General features: G+C 34.4%; 3 protein-coding genes and 1 long non-coding RNA gene across 5 annotated transcripts; 2 read left to right on the forward strand and 2 right to left on the reverse strand.

Moving 5' to 3' along the window:
• Positions 1-718: 718 nt before the first annotated feature.
• Positions 719-10,596, reverse strand: LOC144568247 (imidazoleglycerol-phosphate dehydratase 3, chloroplastic-like). Of its 2 annotated transcripts, XM_078318530.1 has the most exons (9): positions 10,345-10,596; positions 6,560-6,863; positions 5,956-6,083; positions 5,462-5,566; positions 4,927-5,019; positions 4,346-4,420; positions 4,193-4,255; positions 1,135-1,244; positions 719-1,018 (listed from the first exon to the last, which is right to left on the reverse strand). In XM_078318530.1, the coding sequence occupies exons 2-9, from the start codon at positions 6,783-6,785 to the stop codon at positions 991-993; spliced, it is 828 nt and encodes a 275-aa protein (XP_078174656.1). In that variant the 5' UTR covers positions 6,786-6,863; positions 10,345-10,596; the 3' UTR covers positions 719-990. The 2 variants fall into 2 exon arrangements, with proteins under 2 accessions (XP_078174656.1, XP_078174657.1); XM_078318531.1 differs by lacking the exon at positions 10,345-10,596 and having other exon boundaries at positions 5,956-6,080; positions 6,560-7,238.
• Positions 9,453-10,040, forward strand: LOC144568710 (uncharacterized). The gene is made up of 2 exons (XM_078319079.1): positions 9,453-9,774; positions 9,877-10,040. The coding sequence occupies exons 1-2, from the start codon at positions 9,453-9,455 to the stop codon at positions 10,038-10,040; spliced, it is 486 nt and encodes a 161-aa protein (XP_078175205.1).
• Positions 10,597-10,727: 131 nt separating the features above from the next.
• LOC144568248 (complex 1 protein, LYR family protein) lies at positions 10,728-13,647 on the forward strand. The gene is made up of 3 exons (XM_078318532.1): positions 10,728-10,846; positions 11,493-11,753; positions 13,330-13,647. The coding sequence occupies exons 2-3, from the start codon at positions 11,550-11,552 to the stop codon at positions 13,441-13,443; spliced, it is 318 nt and encodes a 105-aa protein (XP_078174658.1). The 5' UTR covers positions 10,728-10,846; positions 11,493-11,549; the 3' UTR covers positions 13,444-13,647.
• Positions 13,648-14,933: 1,286 nt separating this feature from the next.
• On the reverse strand, positions 14,934-16,012 carry LOC144568499 (uncharacterized). Its single transcript, XR_013515673.1, has 2 exons — positions 15,399-16,012; positions 14,934-15,319 (listed from the first exon to the last, which is right to left on the reverse strand). It is a non-coding gene; the product is annotated as an uncharacterized LOC144568499 (long non-coding RNA).
• Positions 16,013-18,228: the final 2,216 nt, after the last annotated feature.

Below are 18,228 nucleotides of genomic sequence, written 5' to 3' on the forward strand. Positions count from 1 at the left end.
ATAGTTACATTTTAGTTTTTTAGCACAATTCATCTCCACTCCCTTCTCTCCCCTCCGCTCTATCTCCCAACTGTTATGATTTTCAAAACAAGTAATCAACTATATCAGATCCAACTATGCATACATAATATAACATGCATACACAATATAACATGCAGTACTTTCCAAGCAACATAAATTTGAAAACATAATCGTAAAAACTATAATTAAGATTATGCATATTCATGTTTTATTACGGAGACTATAATTTGATGCAATTGAAATATGTTTAATCGGTTATAAACTGCTGACAGTGTTAAATTATTAATTCTTAAATCGTCCAATTAAAAAATGAGTGTTAAATTGTTAATTTTTAATACGATCATCATTCAATCTTTATTGTCAATATAACCTAGCTTAATTTTTTAGATTCAAGTCCAAAACTCAACATGCATGCTTTTAACTTACAATTTTGAACGATTTTTTTTTTTTCAATCAGATTTAAACTTGCAATTTCCCGTATGAAAGATATTTTCTTAGCAACTAGATCAAATATCAGTTCTAAACACTCATATATGTCAACCAATCAACTACTTAAAAAGTTCAAGATGATAGAGTAGGTGGTAATCTAGGATATTATATCCTTACATTACAATGTTTATTAAGAAAAAAAAACAAAACAAAACAAAAGAACTCAAAGACCTATGAAAATTACCAAAGACCAAAACTGAGACAAAAATGTTCACCAAAACACACAGTTAAAGTCTAGAGATAATGTGCACATTTATTTTAGACAAACTTGATAGTGCTTTCTCAAATATACCAAAGAGTATTCACAGTAAATTAAAGTAAGACAAAAGAGACCCATTACCATCATTAAAGCACTAAACAAGACCCATTAACATTATTTAAGCACTAAACAGATGTATAAATCTACTCAAAAATAAAAACAAATTTCTCTTCCTTGGAAATACCTCATTTAGAAAGCAATCATTTTGCAGTATAAACGGGTTATGACCGTGAGAGAACACCTTTAGAGCTGCAATTGTGGTAGTAGAAACACGCCAAAAAAAAAATCAGAAAATTCAGAACTATTTTTGGTACTCAACTTGGTAAAAATATGAATTTTGAAAAAAGAAAAAATAGTAGTCAAACCTAGGGATAGAACCGTGGCGCCGCAAGTCAAATTCAGTGGCCTGACGAAGGGCCCTTGCAAATGCCTTGAAAGTTGCCTCTATTATATGATGCGAGTTCTTCCCAGCAAGCTTTTGAAATTTAAACATTTAAGAACTTAGAATTATAACTTTTTGAAACTATAGGTTCGTAGATCAGATACCAGTACCAATTCCAGTTTGGTATAATTCAAAATATATGTCTTTGACCTATACCTATTCATTTCTTAATTGTAGTCTGGATATGTTGCTCTTCAATTTGACAATAATTTAAACTTTTTGAGTGAGGCTACGGTACTATGCATAATTTATGATCAGTATGGGTACAAAAGTAAGATTACCCAGTTAAAAGAAAGACACTCCTATATAGCAAGTATCGGACCACTTCTCACAAGCAAGCCCTACCTTAATACGTTGCAATGACATAAACTCATACCTATGTTGACTTCCCGATCACTAAAAAGAGAGATAAGAAGAAAAAAAATACATGGACATAGCGCAATAAGTCGATCCAAACCCCCTCAACATGATCTCTATATGAAAATGTACTTGGAGACCAAATTTTGCATTTTTCAGATTTTGTTTACTATTTATCAGATAGGTAGAAAATCACTTGGATCTAAAGATTCTGAACCATTTGAAAGTAGTGATTTCGCACCTACCTAAAAAAATAGTGATTTTGAACCATTCTAATAGAGGCAGTTAGGTAATAGAGGTAGTTAGAAAGTTAGTTAGTGCTAATAATATTGTTAGGAAGTTGTTACAACATATTAGGATTAGTTGGATTGTAACAACTCTATGTCATAGCTCTCTTATAAATAGATGATGCATATGTAATCAAATTATATCAATGAAATACATTTCTCTTATTCTATCTTAGTTTAGATGGTATCAGAGCTTTGGTAAAGTTGGAATTAGGCTTGCGCCTATTCCAGGAATTATGCCTCAAAACTCTCTATTCCAGATCTGAAAAAAAAAACCTTTATTCCAGAAATAAGCTTCTATTCCTCTCTATTCTAGCCTAAATCTTTTCTTATTCACTCTATTCTCCCAATCCTTATTCCCTCCCTATTCCCTTGCATTCTACACAACTCTCTTCTAAAGAACAAGAGAAGAACGACATCTGTCACGGCAGAGAAGCCGAAGCCGCCGCTGCTGCCTTGTCACCAGATCAACGCAACCTCGACGTCAAGCATCAGCAACATCAAGCTCTCTGTGCCGACTTCAGTCTCACCGCCGCCATTTCGGACGCTGAATCGGTTGTTTTAGTCGCACCGGTCGCCTCCAGCTTGCATTAGCCTGTTGTGCTGAGCACCCTGACCGGATCGAGAGGAGACTCACAAACGCTCAATCGGATCTGCATCACCTCTCTAATGGTGAGCATCTCGGGTCTCCACCGTGTTACAACGATCTCAAGCAACTCAGCCACCGACAAGGCGAGCAAGGGTTCAGCGCAGGCTACAATCGACAATGATGCCACGCTGTCACCGTCTGGTGGTGCTGCCAGAAGAATGACGGAAGGGGGTGGCAATGCTGATCCGAAGCTCAGTCCGACCTACACTACTGCTCACCCTTCATCACGCCTCCATAATTCCGCCACCGGTCAAATTTTCCATTTCAATGGCGAAGTCATGCAAGGTTTTAGCGATGAAGAAGCGTTAATGGATCTGTTTTGCGGTGCTGTGCAACTAAACCAAATCCAATTCGGTCAACCGGAAATGATTTCTCCTTTTTGGTTTTCTTTCTTTGGGCTGAGGTTGAAAGCCCACTTCAAAATCTAATTTCTTTAATTTTCTTTCAAAGCCCAAATCCAATTTCATTTCAGACTTGCCTCTTCAAATAACTTTTCTACGCCTCTTTTATTTCTGATCCCCTCCAACTGCAGTTCCAATAGAACATGCTGCTCTGACTTACTGATTCATGTCTAATCAAGCCAAACCAATGCCAGGCTCCTTCTTCTCTTCTCTTCTTCTATCTCCAAAATGCTTCTCAAAATTGAGACAAGAGAGCCAAGAGCCTCTTGAAACCATGTATTTGACAACAAGCCATGAGCTAGAGGACTCAAACGAGCCTCTCAAGTACATGGAAGCATTCTTGAGCCACAAGAGCTCCTCTCTACCTTCTTCTACCTTCAAGGAGACCCAAACTTGACGATTCACATCGCAAGAACAATGGCATTGAGATATTGGCATCGACCTTCTTCTTTCGGAGCAAGCTCAACATTGCTACCGCACCATGTTTCGCTTGAGGGGGAATAATAGAGGTAGTTAGAAAGTTAGTGCTAATAATATTGTTAGGAAGTTGTTACAACATATTAGGATTAGTTGGATTGTAACAACTCTATGTCATAGCTCTCTTATAAATAGATGATGCATATGTAATCAAATTATATCAATGAAATACATTTCTCTTATTCTATCTTAGTTTAGACATTCTGAACCATTTCCGTACTATGGATCAATATGATCATGAATCCATAGTATGGAGCGTGTCGTGCTATGCATAGTACCGTAGCCTCACTCAAAACTTTTTTACTAAAAGCACTATATCTGTTTGCACAGAATTGAGGGCAAAATCTTGGTTCATTATACATCATACACATATTTAACCAACGAAAAATGGACATACATGGTTAGTTCTAACATCTTTATATATTTAGGGTGAGAGATGGGCTATTGTGCTTTGCAAATTAAAGCCTTTATTTTAATTTGAGCCCATATTTTGCAATTTCAAAGTCCAAATAGTCGATCTAAACCATTTAACATGATCTCCATATGAGAATGTCCTTGGAGACCAAATTTTACATTTTTTGGAAATTATTTACTATTTTTGATGGTCCAGAATTTTTTGAAAAACAAATATTTTCTACTATCTGAAAAAATAGTAAAATTTTTTCAAAAAATGTAAAATTTGGTCTCCAAGCACATTTTCATATGGAGATCATGTTGAATGGTTCAATTGACTGTTTGAACTTTTAAAATGGAGATTATGGGCGCAAATTTGCAATGCACAATCTTCATATATTATGGTGAGATCATTACCCGACGGATGTGAAGTGTCATGCCAGATGTGTTAACCAAAGACTGGAAAAAGTGCTCCACTAGCTGAAACAACAAACAAGCCAATAAATAAATACTCTTAACTAATCATCTGACTGATATCATTTTTAGCAAAAGAAAAGGGTGGTACCATACCTGGGTGTCGTATGTACCAACTCTTTCGGTTGGTATACTCAGATCACAACTCAAATGGGGCCTCCCAGATAAATCCTGAAAGTATATAAAAAATAAATTTACGAGGATAAATATGCATTTTGCAAAGATAACATGCATATTAATTTTGAAGTGAGACTATAGTACTATGAAATAGTGCATACTGGAGTGAGGCTACGGTACTATGGATCAATATCTCCATTTTTAAAGTTAACCGTCGATCTGAACTGTTCAACATATTCTCCATATGAAAATGCACTTGTGAATCAAATTTTACATTTTTTAGAATTTGTTTACTATTTTTTTAAATAGGTAGAAATTTTTTATATCAAGTGATTTTCTACTTATCTAAAAAAATAGTAAAAAAATTCTAAAATATGTAAACTTTAGTCTGCAAGTATATTTTCGTATGGAGATCATGCTGAATGGTTCAAATCGACTGTTTGAACTTTGAAAATAAAGATACTTATCCATAGTACAATCCAATCCGCACTATGCATAGTGATATACACTATCAACAAGTTAAAAAGATATTAAGATTGTAAATAGATAACAGGTTTTACAAGTATAACTTCAATTGCAGCTTCATCAAGTGGAGCTGAAAAATGGCCAAATCTGTTTATTCCTTTCCTATCTCCTAGTGCCTGAAGTAACGCCTGCACATAGATTAATTCAACCACAACTCAAACTAAATCTGAATTCCATGTTAAAATGAGAAGAAAATTTGCAAAGAAGCACTCTATTAATCACATATTGAAAAAATGCAGTGCTATTTTGATATACAGTTTGTAAACAAAAATAGTCCTACCGAAACTCTTATTCTTTAATGAAGGTGTTAACAGTTGTGATGAGTGAATTAACCAATATAATGAAACAGTATGTAATACATATTTTTGATAGAAAATAAGAAACAATAGTTGCCATTATAATAAAACACCTTCATTCGTAAATTTATTAACTATACTGAAAAACTTACAATTATACAAATTAGCCCTATCAACAAATAAGCAAGCATATTTTAACACAGAGGTTCTCTTTTTGCAAATTTGGGTTTTTTTGGCAAAACTCTCAAAGTAACATGTATGTATGTATAATTACCGTGCCAATAGCAAGTGCAATATCTTCATTTGTATGGTGATCATCAATGTGGATATCACCTGATGCTTTTACATGGACATCAAATAACCCATGTGAAGCAAGTTGCTAGAGAGAACATAAACAGAACATTAAGTCAAGTTAACAATAATCAGATAAATATAAAGAGTGAGGCTATGATACTATGCATAACGCAGATTGGTCCGTACTACATATCAATATTTTTGTGTCCAAAGTTCGAATAGTCGATCTAAACTGGTCTAGAATTTTTAAATCAAGTGATAATATACCTATCTAAAAAAACAGTACAAATATTCTAAAAAATGTAAAATTTGATTTACAAGTACATTTTAATATGGAGATCATGTTGCACAGTTTATCTCGACAATTTGAACTTTAAAAACGAAGATACCGATCCATAGTACAGACCAATCCGCGCTATGCATAGTATCATAGCCTCACTCTTAATATAAAAATGAAAAAATTAATATGCTCACATCTAACATATGATCCAAGAAAGGTACTCCCGTGCATGAATCTGAAATCCCAGAACCATCAAGGTTTATCTTAACATGCACATTGGTTTCCTTTGTTACTCTCCTTACTTCACCAATCCTACAAGCTGCTAATATGAAATTACAATTTTTAACAGATCAAGTAACCGCTTCTCTTACAATTTTGTTGATTTCTACCAAATTACCAATAAATTTAAAAGCATTAAAGAAGTTATACACCAATATTCAATCAATTAATTCAAATAGAATGATTAATTTACGTATATACCAAATTATATATCAAATTAGAATTTTAGGACAAGCTACTTATAAATCAAATTAGAAATTTAGTACAGATCAAGTAATAACTTTACTTGCAATTTCATTGATTTCTACCAAATTAGAATTCTATAACAGATCAAGTAATCACTTTTCTTGCAATTTCATTCATTCCTACCAAATTACCAGAAAATTTAAAAGCTTAAAAAAAACATATAAACCAATCCTACAAGCTGTTTAACCAAATTAGAATTTTAGAACAGATCAAGTAATCACTTTACTTACAATTTCATTGGTTTCTACCAAATTACCAGCAAATTTAACTTACATGGGGATTGCTGAGGAGGGGCAGCTGCAACACTGTTTGCTTCAGTCATATGAGAATTGAGAGAAGCCATTGACGTGAGAATCAGCCTTGATTTCAGCTTAGAATCTCGAAAGCAAGGTATGTAAGGAAAAGGAAGCGATTCAGGTTTAACTAGGGTTTTGCGAAGAAGAGTACAAGGAGAAGATATAGGGGTGGAGAGAGACAAGGAACGAATTGGAGTACTCATTTAGTGGATTTAACAAAGGGACAGGGACTGGTGGTGAAGTAGCGGCGAAAGGCGACTTGGCGAGTGTGCAGCTTTATTCTGTTAAAGCTAAGAATTCACTAGTCAAATGCCTCGCTTTGCTTCGGCATTGATAATTTAGATATGTTGTATGAGTTGTCGGTGATAAAACGGAAGCAAAATAATAGATATCATGCAAATTTTAGTTTACATATGGAAGAACAATACAAAAATGAAACCCAAAAAGCATACATCCAAGCATTAATTTAAAGTGTTGATGGACTATATAACAGACGCTGTACATATCATGTGAGTATTAGTTTACATATGAAACAAAGTACATAAGCTAAGTTGCCAACTTTTTGAACAATCACAACTCATGCAGCCAGAGGCGGACCCACTGTAGCACAGGAGGGTCAGCTACCCCTCCGATTTACAAAAAAAGTGCTAAAAAATCTGTTTTTCAGGACTCTGCTCCTCTCTGGAATTCAATTTACCCTCTATAGCCCAATATAATTTCATTTGCAGTCCATTCGGCTGAGGAGGCGCTGAGGAATTATGTTTTTGGCGGAGCCCATCTGAAACCAAATTGGCGGAGCCCAAATTAGCGGAGCCCATCTAAAATCTGAAAATCAACGTCCATTTGGCGGAGACACAGCTCTCTCTGACTCGCCCATCTATTGGTTTCGGATTTGGCGGAGACGCAGCCCATCTATTGGTTTCGAATTGCGCAACTCTCTCTCTCTCTCTCTGAAGACGACGGCGACGCAGCTTTGAACTTTACTCGAATCTCACGGTAAATTAGTCTGCTCCAAAACTGTAGCTGTGATATTAATTGTCTGATTAGTTAAGTGTTCACTTTAGCCAACTAATACTTTTACTTTGATTATGCAATCAGTTATGTTGTTTAAACTCAGTAACCAAATCTAGCATCAATTTACTCTCAACTGTGCTATTCAAGCCCAAGCTGTTGCCTTTTTCCATCCAGTAAATAGATTTCACAAAACACATTGTATACTGATAGGGTAGAAGTGGTGATGCTAAAGATGGATGTGCTATGTTTTGGAAAAAAGCAAGGTGAAACATCTCATCTTATTGTGTTCCATCCTTTCCTTTTCTGCTATTTGTTCAATTGTACCCGATAAGCTATTTGCATCCAATTATTGCCCCCCCCCCCCCCCCCCCCCCCCCCCCGCATAAATCATGCGTCCGCCCCTGCATGCAGCAATGTTCTACACAAACAACGAAACCTATTATTGCTCTTTCCAAAAAAAAATATTAGTAGATTCATTTTAATAGTGGACGAATTTGATTGCACCTTCCTGTTGTTATCGTTGTTGTAAAAAAAACAATTAAATACTAATTAAGTGAAAAGGAAAGAAATACAAAGAAAAATAAATATATTAAACCTCTGTGTAGACAGAGACGAGCAAAGAGAGGGCAACACACTCAACAAAAAAAAAAACAGTGATTTTCTGGTGGACAACCTTGTACAGAAGAAGAAAAAGAGGAGAAATTTGGCTTCAGATTGCACAAATTTTTTGAGCAAATCAACAAAATCCTTAATCAAGCGACAAAAGAGAAAGAAACAAATTTTTAGGTCCACCGTATTTAGATAATCTAGCAATCACAAATTGCCACTATGCCGACGATACTATTCTCTTCCTTGAAGCTCAGGAAGAGAATGTGGAAACAGCATGGTGGGCTATGCTAGTTTTTGAGGCTATCTCTGGGATTAAAATGAATTACGATAAAACTGAATTGTATTCGTTAAATGTAGATGATACACAACCTCTTCAACATTTATTTAGATATCACGAAGGAACTTTTCCTATTAAATATCTAGGACTGCCTTTACACTATAAAAAATTGAAAGTAGTTGACTGGTCTTTTCTAGTAAATAAGATAGAAAGTAAGCTACAACAATGGCAAGGAAGCTTGCTATTCATAGGAGGTCGTTTAACCTTAGTAAACTCAGTCCTTACAGCTGTTCCTTTATATGCACTCTCAGTCTATAGGATTCCTCTTACGGTAATCAAACAAATAGATAAGATTAGAAGACGCTTCTTATGGCAAGGTAATTCTAAAAAGAAAAAATATATTTTCATAGACTGGTACACCTCAAATTTAGCTAAACAGGTTGGTGGTTTAGGAATTCTCGATCTAAGACAAATGAACATATCCCTTCTACTCAAATGGTGGTGGAAATTGAAAAATTTTGAATACAATGGACTTTGGAAAACCCTTCTAATACATAAGTATATGACCAATCACCATCCATTAAATTCTGCCTTTTGGACTGCTATGTTGAAAGTTAATCATGTAGGAAAAATGAGAATATCTTATGAACCAGGGATAAATTCGCAAATTAGGTTCTGGGTTGACCAATGGTATCAAAACTGCACACTAGCTACTAGGTATTACACTTTGTTTACTCAATGTACAAACCCAAACATACTCTTAGCTGATGTGGTATACTCTCAAGGGCGATTAGTGAAATTTAGAACTTCTGATTTTCAGGAATGGACATAATTACTACATCTAATCAGCTCCACTTCCTTCACTTACTCACACGACAAAATTGAGTGGAAATGGGAAGTCTCAGGGAAGTTTTCAACTCATTCGATTTATAAAATTCTTAACTTTGGTGGATATCAACCAAAAAATGCCATGATATGGTGGAACTTGCCGGTACCACCAAAAATCAGAATATTCATGTGGCTAGTTTCACATAATACCATCTTAACCAAAGACAATTTAGCCATTAAAGGGTGGGTTGGAGATCCCAAATGTCAGTTCTGTTTACACAATGAATCGATTGACCATCTCTTTATCACTTGTACATTAGCTCAACAAATTTGGTTTTGGTTAGGAAAAACTCAATTGATAATGCAATCATGGACAACTTGGGATAGTATACTTGCATTTGCTTATTCTCTCGATGTCATAGATAGAACAGGATTCTTAATTATCCTTAGTGCAGTTAGTTGGAGTTTGTGGAAACATAGGAATGAGGTTTGTTTCAATGATTGTGCTATTAAAAGTGCTAGACATCTGATTTTACTAATTAAATCTCTTTGTTCTTATTGGGCAGGAAACATGAGCAAGAAAGTCAAGAATGCTGTTGGAGAGTGGATCCCGATCATAGAAGATGTCATTCATTTGAACCAGTACATGCCACTGGAGCTAGTACCTTTGCTTTCGGATGTAGAGGTCTTTAGCCAGCAAGGTTTTGCTGCTGCCAACGTGTTACCGTAGTGGAAACTGAAGATGCTTCACCAATTTTGTCGTCTAGTTATACTTAGTCTTAGCCCAAATATTTTGTGGCTTAGTTTTTAGCAAATTTAGCATATTTTTGTTGCCTTGCTAATAGCAAGCTTTGGTGGTTTTATTGCATGTTACTCATTTTGTTTTGTAAAGAGTGATAATGAACTCATTAGGCTAAATAGATAAAAACTGGTGTTTGTAATTATTATATTTCAGCAATGAAATAGGCAATTTTTGCCTTTTAAAAAAAAAAAAAAAAGAAACAGAAAAAAAAAAAAAAAAAAAGGAAAATTACCTGAGATGAGAGGTGCGAAAATCACACGATTGCGTGGCGAAGGGGAGAAATGGTGCGCACAGTGGCAAGGAGGCCAGCGAAGGAGGAAAAACGGAGGATAAGGCAGGCGGACGGAGGAGAATGAGAGCTGTGCGGAAGAGGAAGAGAAGGGAGGCCAGCGGAGGAGGGAGAGGAGAGAGATGGGTCTGTGGAATAGAAGAAGAGAGAGAAGCGGAAAGCAAGGTGAAATTTCGAGAGAGGGCGAAAGAGACGAAGGGTCTGATCGGAATGGACTCTACTTCCATTTCCATCAAACGAGAACGAGAAATGAGATGATTCGACGGGATTTCAACAGCCTCAAATCCCTCAGGGTCCGCTTCGAGATTCGTGTCAGATTAAGACGGACGATGCAAATCTCAGGATCTGAACTAAAAACATGTCGCCCGTCCTTCTTCACGTAAATTTGGAGAGAATCGTGAGCGAGTCAGCAACCCTTCCTTCTTGCTCTCTTTCTTCCGACTAGGTAAGTAACTACATCTCCTCCGTTCTTCTTCCTTTTGCTGTGGTCCTCTTTCTCTTAAAACTGACCGCAAGTGGCCCTCTCCTTTGTTCCTTTCAGCTTGCTTGCTCTCTCTCTTACAAACTGAAACCCTAGAAACTATGTTGATGTGAAACCCTAGAAACTATGTTGATGTGTTGTTATCTATTAAGAGTTTAATGATGTTTAGAATAATTAGAAAATTAGGTGGGAGATATTAAAAATGTGATCAGTTGGGATGTTTAGAAAAGTTAAAAAAGATGACTATATAAACTCATCACATCCTTGTAAATTGTAATGGATACATGAAAATGAATATATTGAATTGAGACTCATTATCTTTGTTTGTCGCTTCTCTTTTATCCATTCCATCATCCATTTCGTTTTACACAATTCACCCTCAAATTCTTCAATTTGCACGATCCCTCATATAGGGAGGTGATAATATGGCAAATTGGCAATATCTGTGAATTCAAAGAAATTTTTAGTATAATTACAAAGTCCCTTAGAATGAATTCATTCCATGATAAAATGTCTAGCAGATCACCTAATTTCAATTCTATTCATTTATTTTCTTAAAACATGTCATTGCATGTATATCAGCTCATAAGTGTAATTTTTAAATTAGCAGGCCTAACCCCACCCCCTACTCTGTGAGACAGAAAAAAAAAAAAAGGTAGCCGAGGCGATGCGAGTGGGGTCCGTCTATCGTCGATTGCTGAAGGCGGTGAACAAGCACATAGGGAAGGATGGAGGCAAGGGGCACTTTCGAGATTTCATCTCTCAGGAATTCAGAAAGAACTCGGCTTTGTCAGATCAGGAGGCGGCACAACAGAAGCTCAAACTCGCAAGCAACTACACTTATTTGATTGACAGCGTGCACCATCACCAAGTAAATCTTTTTTCTTTTTTATATTTCTCTTGTTCTACTTTGTATTGTTACTGTTGGAGTGAAATCACTAATTTCGTTGGTACTATTTTCCTTAAAAATTTTGAAATTAGAAACCCGCTGTACTGTACCTGTTTTAGATTTAAATCAGTGAAGCTGGTAGCAAATTTAACACTTTACTTAGAATGGTAAATTGTGCAGTTACAGGAATCTGATCTAAACGTGGTACCGAGGTCCTGGATTTGTAGTAATAACAGTTTTTCTGATCTCTTTCTCTGATCAGTGATATTTTTTAGCCTTAATTTATCCGCTTTCCTGGTATAAAACCTCAAATTGACACTAATTAGGAAATTTATCTGCTTTTTAGTATATACTAGTACTATACAGTAACTGTCTGCACGGGTACCGTATAACATTCATCACATGATTTATATTTAATTTTTTGAAGTGGAAACTTAATTTATCATACCTTTTGGTTGCAACTTCTGTTCACTTATTTGCAATTTTTGTTAAACAAATTGTGATTTATGTGAAATTTACTATGTTCCCTGCATTTGTAGCAACAAATCAACTTTTGGTTTGTATTGACACTCAAATCTACATTTACTTGAGATTCTAAATTTTAACTGAGTGTACTAGCTGGTACTGACTATTATTTCCTTTGATAGGCTGTTGGGTTTAAACCTGTTTTTTTTTTTTGGAGATTTTTCTACCAAATGCCCCCATTCATTTAAAATTTTAAGATCTAAAAATTGCAAACTGCTAAAAATAGTAGTAGAGACAAGAAGTTACAACTTGTAGGACTTGGCTTTGATATGGTTGCAGAAAAAGATGCAATTTTAATTTTTCCTTTTCCTTTTCAATTATTTTAATTTTTTATCTTGTAATTACTTTGTATCGGATGTCCAATTTGATATGTAATAACAGTGCTAGTTTATTCTTGTAGATTTTTTGATGAAACTCATGTATACAAAATGCTGGTACCGAGTTTTGAAATATCAGTTTGATATCTGATAATTCTGAAAACTGTAGGGCCTTAATGATTCAGGCATTCACGTACTAATGAATTAAAGTTTTCACAGGTTGTATTGGATGATTTGAGTGAGGCTATGGTAAATATCCATATTATGAACCAACACGCACTATGCACTCATATCTCCGTTTTTAAAGTCCAAAAAGTAAATTCTAACCGTTCAACATGATCTTCATATGATAATCTACTTGGAGAGAAAATTTTACATTTTTTTGCATTTGTTTGTTATTTTTTTGATATATGAAAAATTACTACTTTTGGATGGTCCCGAATTTTAAATCAAGTCATTTTCTAACTATCTAAAAATATAGTAAAAAATTCTAAAAATGTAAAATTTGTTCTACAAGTAAATTTCCATATGAAGATCATGTTGAATTGTTCAGATTGATTGTTTGGACTTTCTAAACAAATTTATGAGCCCATAGCGTGGGTCGATCCGTAATATGCATATTACCATAGCCCAACTCAGATGATTTAGATTATATCACTGGATTTATTATGAAGTTATATCATGTATTGATGTGATCAATTGGTATCATTATGCAGGATTTGTTGTTCTCTTACAACATAGCAGTGGATCGCTCCGACGAGATGAGGAAAGTACTGAACAAATCTGCAGCTAGTGTGGGACTCAGGCTTCCTGATGCTTACCAACCTTGAATTTCTTATCATAAATTTTTTGCAGAAATTTCACAGACATTTGTTTTAATAAATCAATAAAATAGAAGATTGCTTTCATTTTGTTTGAGATGCTGGCTAATTAACGGTAATTATCACGAAATTAGATGTGTGATGCATCTTTGATCACAGCCCCATGCATGGTTTTATAGGCATGTCTGATTATAATCTGAAAAATGCTGGTTTTTACGTCGCAAAAGTTATCAAATCAATTACATTTTTTTTTTCTTTTACTCTATCTTATTAAAACTAGTCAAGTGCCCGTGCTTTGCAATGGAGAATGAAATGATTTTTGATGATACATAAGAGCACTTTGTCAACTCAGAATGATACATAGAGTTTCTTATTTTTTTAAGGAGTTGCTGATATGTGAAGAATCTGAAGATGCATTTTGTATTTCCTAATGTGTATTGGTGTTGTTCTCTATATGGCGTGTATATCTATGAAACTGATGAGTGTTGTTGCTCTGACAATTAAGGAACTGATGTGTGCTGGCAACCGCTTTAGCAACATGGCTGAATTTAAAAGTTTGTTTTGATTACTTTTTTTAAATGTGAATTTAAAGATTAATTGCATAATTATGAATTACTTAAGTACACAAATAGTTGCCGAGGAATCTTTCTTGAGATGAAAATCAAGTTGACTCGAGAACTTTAGCCTTAAAGGATTATTGTTGCAACTTATTTTCTTTTTGAAAATTAACTTAACCAATTTGATCAGGTTTGTTTATAACAAAGTTTGCTGTTTTGACCCATTTCAATTTTTGTGAGAGACGGCTAAGAGGAAGGAAAAGCAAGATGATGATCAAGTTAGTAGCGAAGAGGATTTGAAATAAATTACCTGCCTATTTGGTTTTTAAGTCATGTTGTTTAAGGATTGATATATTTACACTGTACCAGAATCTACAGCCAACGGTACCAGAATCTTTGTACCTATTTACATTAAAGTCCATCACTTTTACAATATGTAAAAATCACCTTTTCACATATATTGAGCACATTGTTTGTTGTATATATGCTATCAAAAAAATAAAGTGCTAAAAAAATGAATTACAACTTTTACAAGAATTCAGTCTCTCTCTCTTTTTTTTTTTCTTTTTTTTTTTGCAATAGAGATGATATTGTGTATATCTCACAAACCCCTCTAGCACAATAGAGATGATATTGTGTAAATTTTTATAGAAATGCATCTCAGTTCATCATTCCTTGGAATTAATCAATAATCTAACAGTAAATATTACACTTTTTTTACTTTGTCTAGCTCAAGCATTGTTTTATTGTATAATTGACTTATTAATCAATAATCTCACAAAGATCATCTCAAAAATAGATTCACCCAAATATGATATGAGTTTCATTTCTGCTCGTAAAATCGTGGCATTCAAGTCCCCAAATAAATGCTCTCTCCACATAAAAATTATCTCATCCCAATAGAAGCCATTTAAATTCAAACAAAGAAGTTACAGATAAGCAAATAAGAAATAAACTTGCTCAATTACAGAAGAGAATCAAAAGTGTATGTACAATCCTCGTATGATGAAAATTATATTTGCACAAGGACCCTCTCTCTGTAGTTCTCTCTCTCTTTTTTTTTTGGCAAAGGACTTTATAGTGCATATGTACAACCCTTGTATGAAAAAAATATAATAAAATTTGTACATTTGTGCAATATCATACAACAAAGATGAATAATTAGTACAAACTGAGTATGAATAATTAGTACAAACCAACTTCCAATAAATTAGTTTCCACGCCTTCGGCAATTTTTGTTGTGGTTTTTCATATTCTCACACAATTCATCATCGTCATTCAAAGCATGTAATGGTTCATTGAATCTAAATTCATCCATAGCATATAATCTGCAAGTACATATACATACCACATTAGTACCTGTTTTCATCCATCAATAAAACCTAACATAGTAAACATGAACAAAACCTGCCGAAACAGGGTTGCCCTAGATGTTTGCTTTCTTCTTGAGCTTGATACAATCACTCATAGAACATGGCAATGCAATTGAGTCAGCATAAAGACAACAAAGTCAGATACCTAACATAGTGTTGCCAAGTAAACTAAGAAAAATCGAAACAGTAATTGCAATTGAACATAAACCTTCTCATAAAATTTAGAATTTAAATAAGCATGTATTGCACAGTCCTGTCTGGCACTGATAGCAGATTCATTAATGAAGAGTTTACACACCTAAAAGAAATAAAAAGAAAGACATGTCGATACCTTTGATGATTCTTGGTTTCTCCCTTCTTCCTGAGATGAGCAATAATATAGTTAGTCCAATAATTAACAAAAGATTAAATACAAAACAAGATGAGAGTTTTCCTAATTGTGGCACCATTCAATCATGTCTCGAATTGACATGGCTCTTATGCACAGCTCATGTGATAGCCATAAAACAGAAGGTCTATTTTTGCCCCCTTTTCAACCTTTAAAAAAAAAAATACAATTCAACCAGACACTTGGGAGTATACTTTCTATTATTTTGGTTTGGCTTGTATATACTTGGAGTGTATATATCAAAGAATCTGCTCAATTACTGGTAAATTCTGGTAAGTGCTGGTAGCACTACTGATAAATGCTGGTAAGTGCTGAAGTTGTTGTGTAAAATCATATTTAGGAAAATAAAACCAACTATTGTGTAACAGTACTGGTAAGTGCTGAAGCTGGATAAGCCCTGTTTGGCCTAACTGGTGGATTTACAATAGCAGCACACAGGAAGCATCTAAAATTACTTAGTGAACATGGTGTACTAAACACCAGAAATTAAAATCATAGAACAATTTATAGCGAAGAAGACACACTATCTGTTTCTGAACCAGGATCAAGTAAACCGACTCCATTTGCTCCCACATGAAAAACAACTGATAGAGCCTATATAAAATTGTTTAACTAATTTTAGTAAATTAAAAAAAAAATTTCCAAGTAATAATCTTACCTCCTCTTCCATGATGATGTCATTGATATCATAATAACCGGCATTGCACAAATTGAGATTCCAATTCCTAATAAAAAACATCAGTGTGTGCACAGAAGATTGTAGATCAACAGCTACAATACCTAGCATAGAAGACCCAAAAGAGGAAGAAGGAACTGCAAAAAAAGAAAGCTACGATGGTTAAACATATAAGCAGATAAACCCTAAACCCTAAATCAGCTAACCAAAAATGCCACTGTTGTGATACTAATTACAACAAAGCAGCCTCAGTCAGTCATAAAGCCTAAATTTTAAAAGATGAGGTTCAATTTAGCCAAAATGCAAAAAACCGAATCACATAGCAATCTGCTGCTTAGATAAAACTAAGCCTACTGAAATAAACTAAATAAAAATTTACCAATTTAGCCTCAAAAGGCAGAAATCCGTACTCACCTAGCAATGTTAATAATACTCATGAGTGGAAAACAGAGAAATGAGGTACAGTGTTTCTGTTTGTCTGTTCAAAATTCCTCGAGCCAACTTCTATTCCATGAACGAGCCACCATTAATGGAGTACCACTGCAACAATAAAAGCATTACAAAATTAAGTTAGCCAAATAATAAAAAGCATTATTTATTCGTTCGTTTAGCTTTAATTGAATTTGAAATGTACTAAACATGGCTCAGCCACACATCAAGAAAAAAAACGAAATCAATTTACCGAAAGTGCTTCCAACTCACGGTTTTGGCTTTCTTGAGATTTTCCCAACAGTTTACTGAACCGTGTTTAGGCTGTCTCAGTTGAGATTTTCAGAAAAATTGTTTAACATTTCTTAAGACTTTCCCAACAATTTACTGAACTGTGTTTAGCCTACATAAAATTGTTTAACTAATTTTAGTAAATCCATGGTCTAATTGAGATTTTCAGAAGAAAAAAAGACAATCACTACTTATTTTTATAATGAACTGTTTACTGAACTGGTACTGGATGCAAGAAGTTCAAACTTTCGTCAAAAACACACAAAATGTTCTAATAGATAGATAATTTGAGAGGGAATTTCATGTATCCCCCTCAAAAACTTCGTAATTACGTATTCCCCCCTCTAAAATTCATAATATCATATTTACCCCTCTAAATTAAAAAAAACTCACATATTTACCCAATTTATTGTCTTTTATATTAAAACTCATTTTAAATTTGTAAAAATACCAATCTTACCCTTTATTTGATTGAACACTACCTTGCTGCCTTGCAAACCTGTCAAAGTTGCATGAGCTATACCTCCATTTAATTAAATTAATAAGGATCAGTTCCAGAGAAAACCTCACTGGTATTGGTTTTGAGGCTTGAAATAGGGAGACCAGACAAGGAATAAAAGTCTTGGACTTTTCTCCAAATTGCTCTTCTCCTCCATTTCTCTTCTTCCAACACTAACTGCAGCTGCTATAGACAAACAACCTTCTCTCAGTATTTTTTTGTTTTTATTTGTTTTTGACCTTTATTTGATAAATTTGATTGCTGCAAAAGTGCGAATACATTACCAAGTGAAGCGGTAACAACAGGTACATGAATAGTAGTCGAAAATATGAAAGAGCGGCCTCTTGATTGAATTAAGCTCTTCCATCTTTTGCTGTTAGTGAAAAAACATTAACTTGAGATTATTGATGTACTTGAAAAATGCAATTAAATTAAATGGGTTGTCTATATCAGGTCAAATTTACATTTTTTAGGTTACTGACAAGCTTACTTCCACTGATTGTCACAAAACACCCTTTGCATTTTAAGTTTGATAATGTATAAAATATAAAACCTACATTCCAGTTTTCATCCCCACTAAT

The sequence above is a fragment of the Carex rostrata genome, chromosome 17 (genome assembly GCF_964058835.1).
Source record: "Carex rostrata chromosome 17, lpCarRost1.2, whole genome shotgun sequence".
Lineage (NCBI taxonomy): Eukaryota > Viridiplantae > Streptophyta > Magnoliopsida > Poales > Cyperaceae > Carex > Carex rostrata.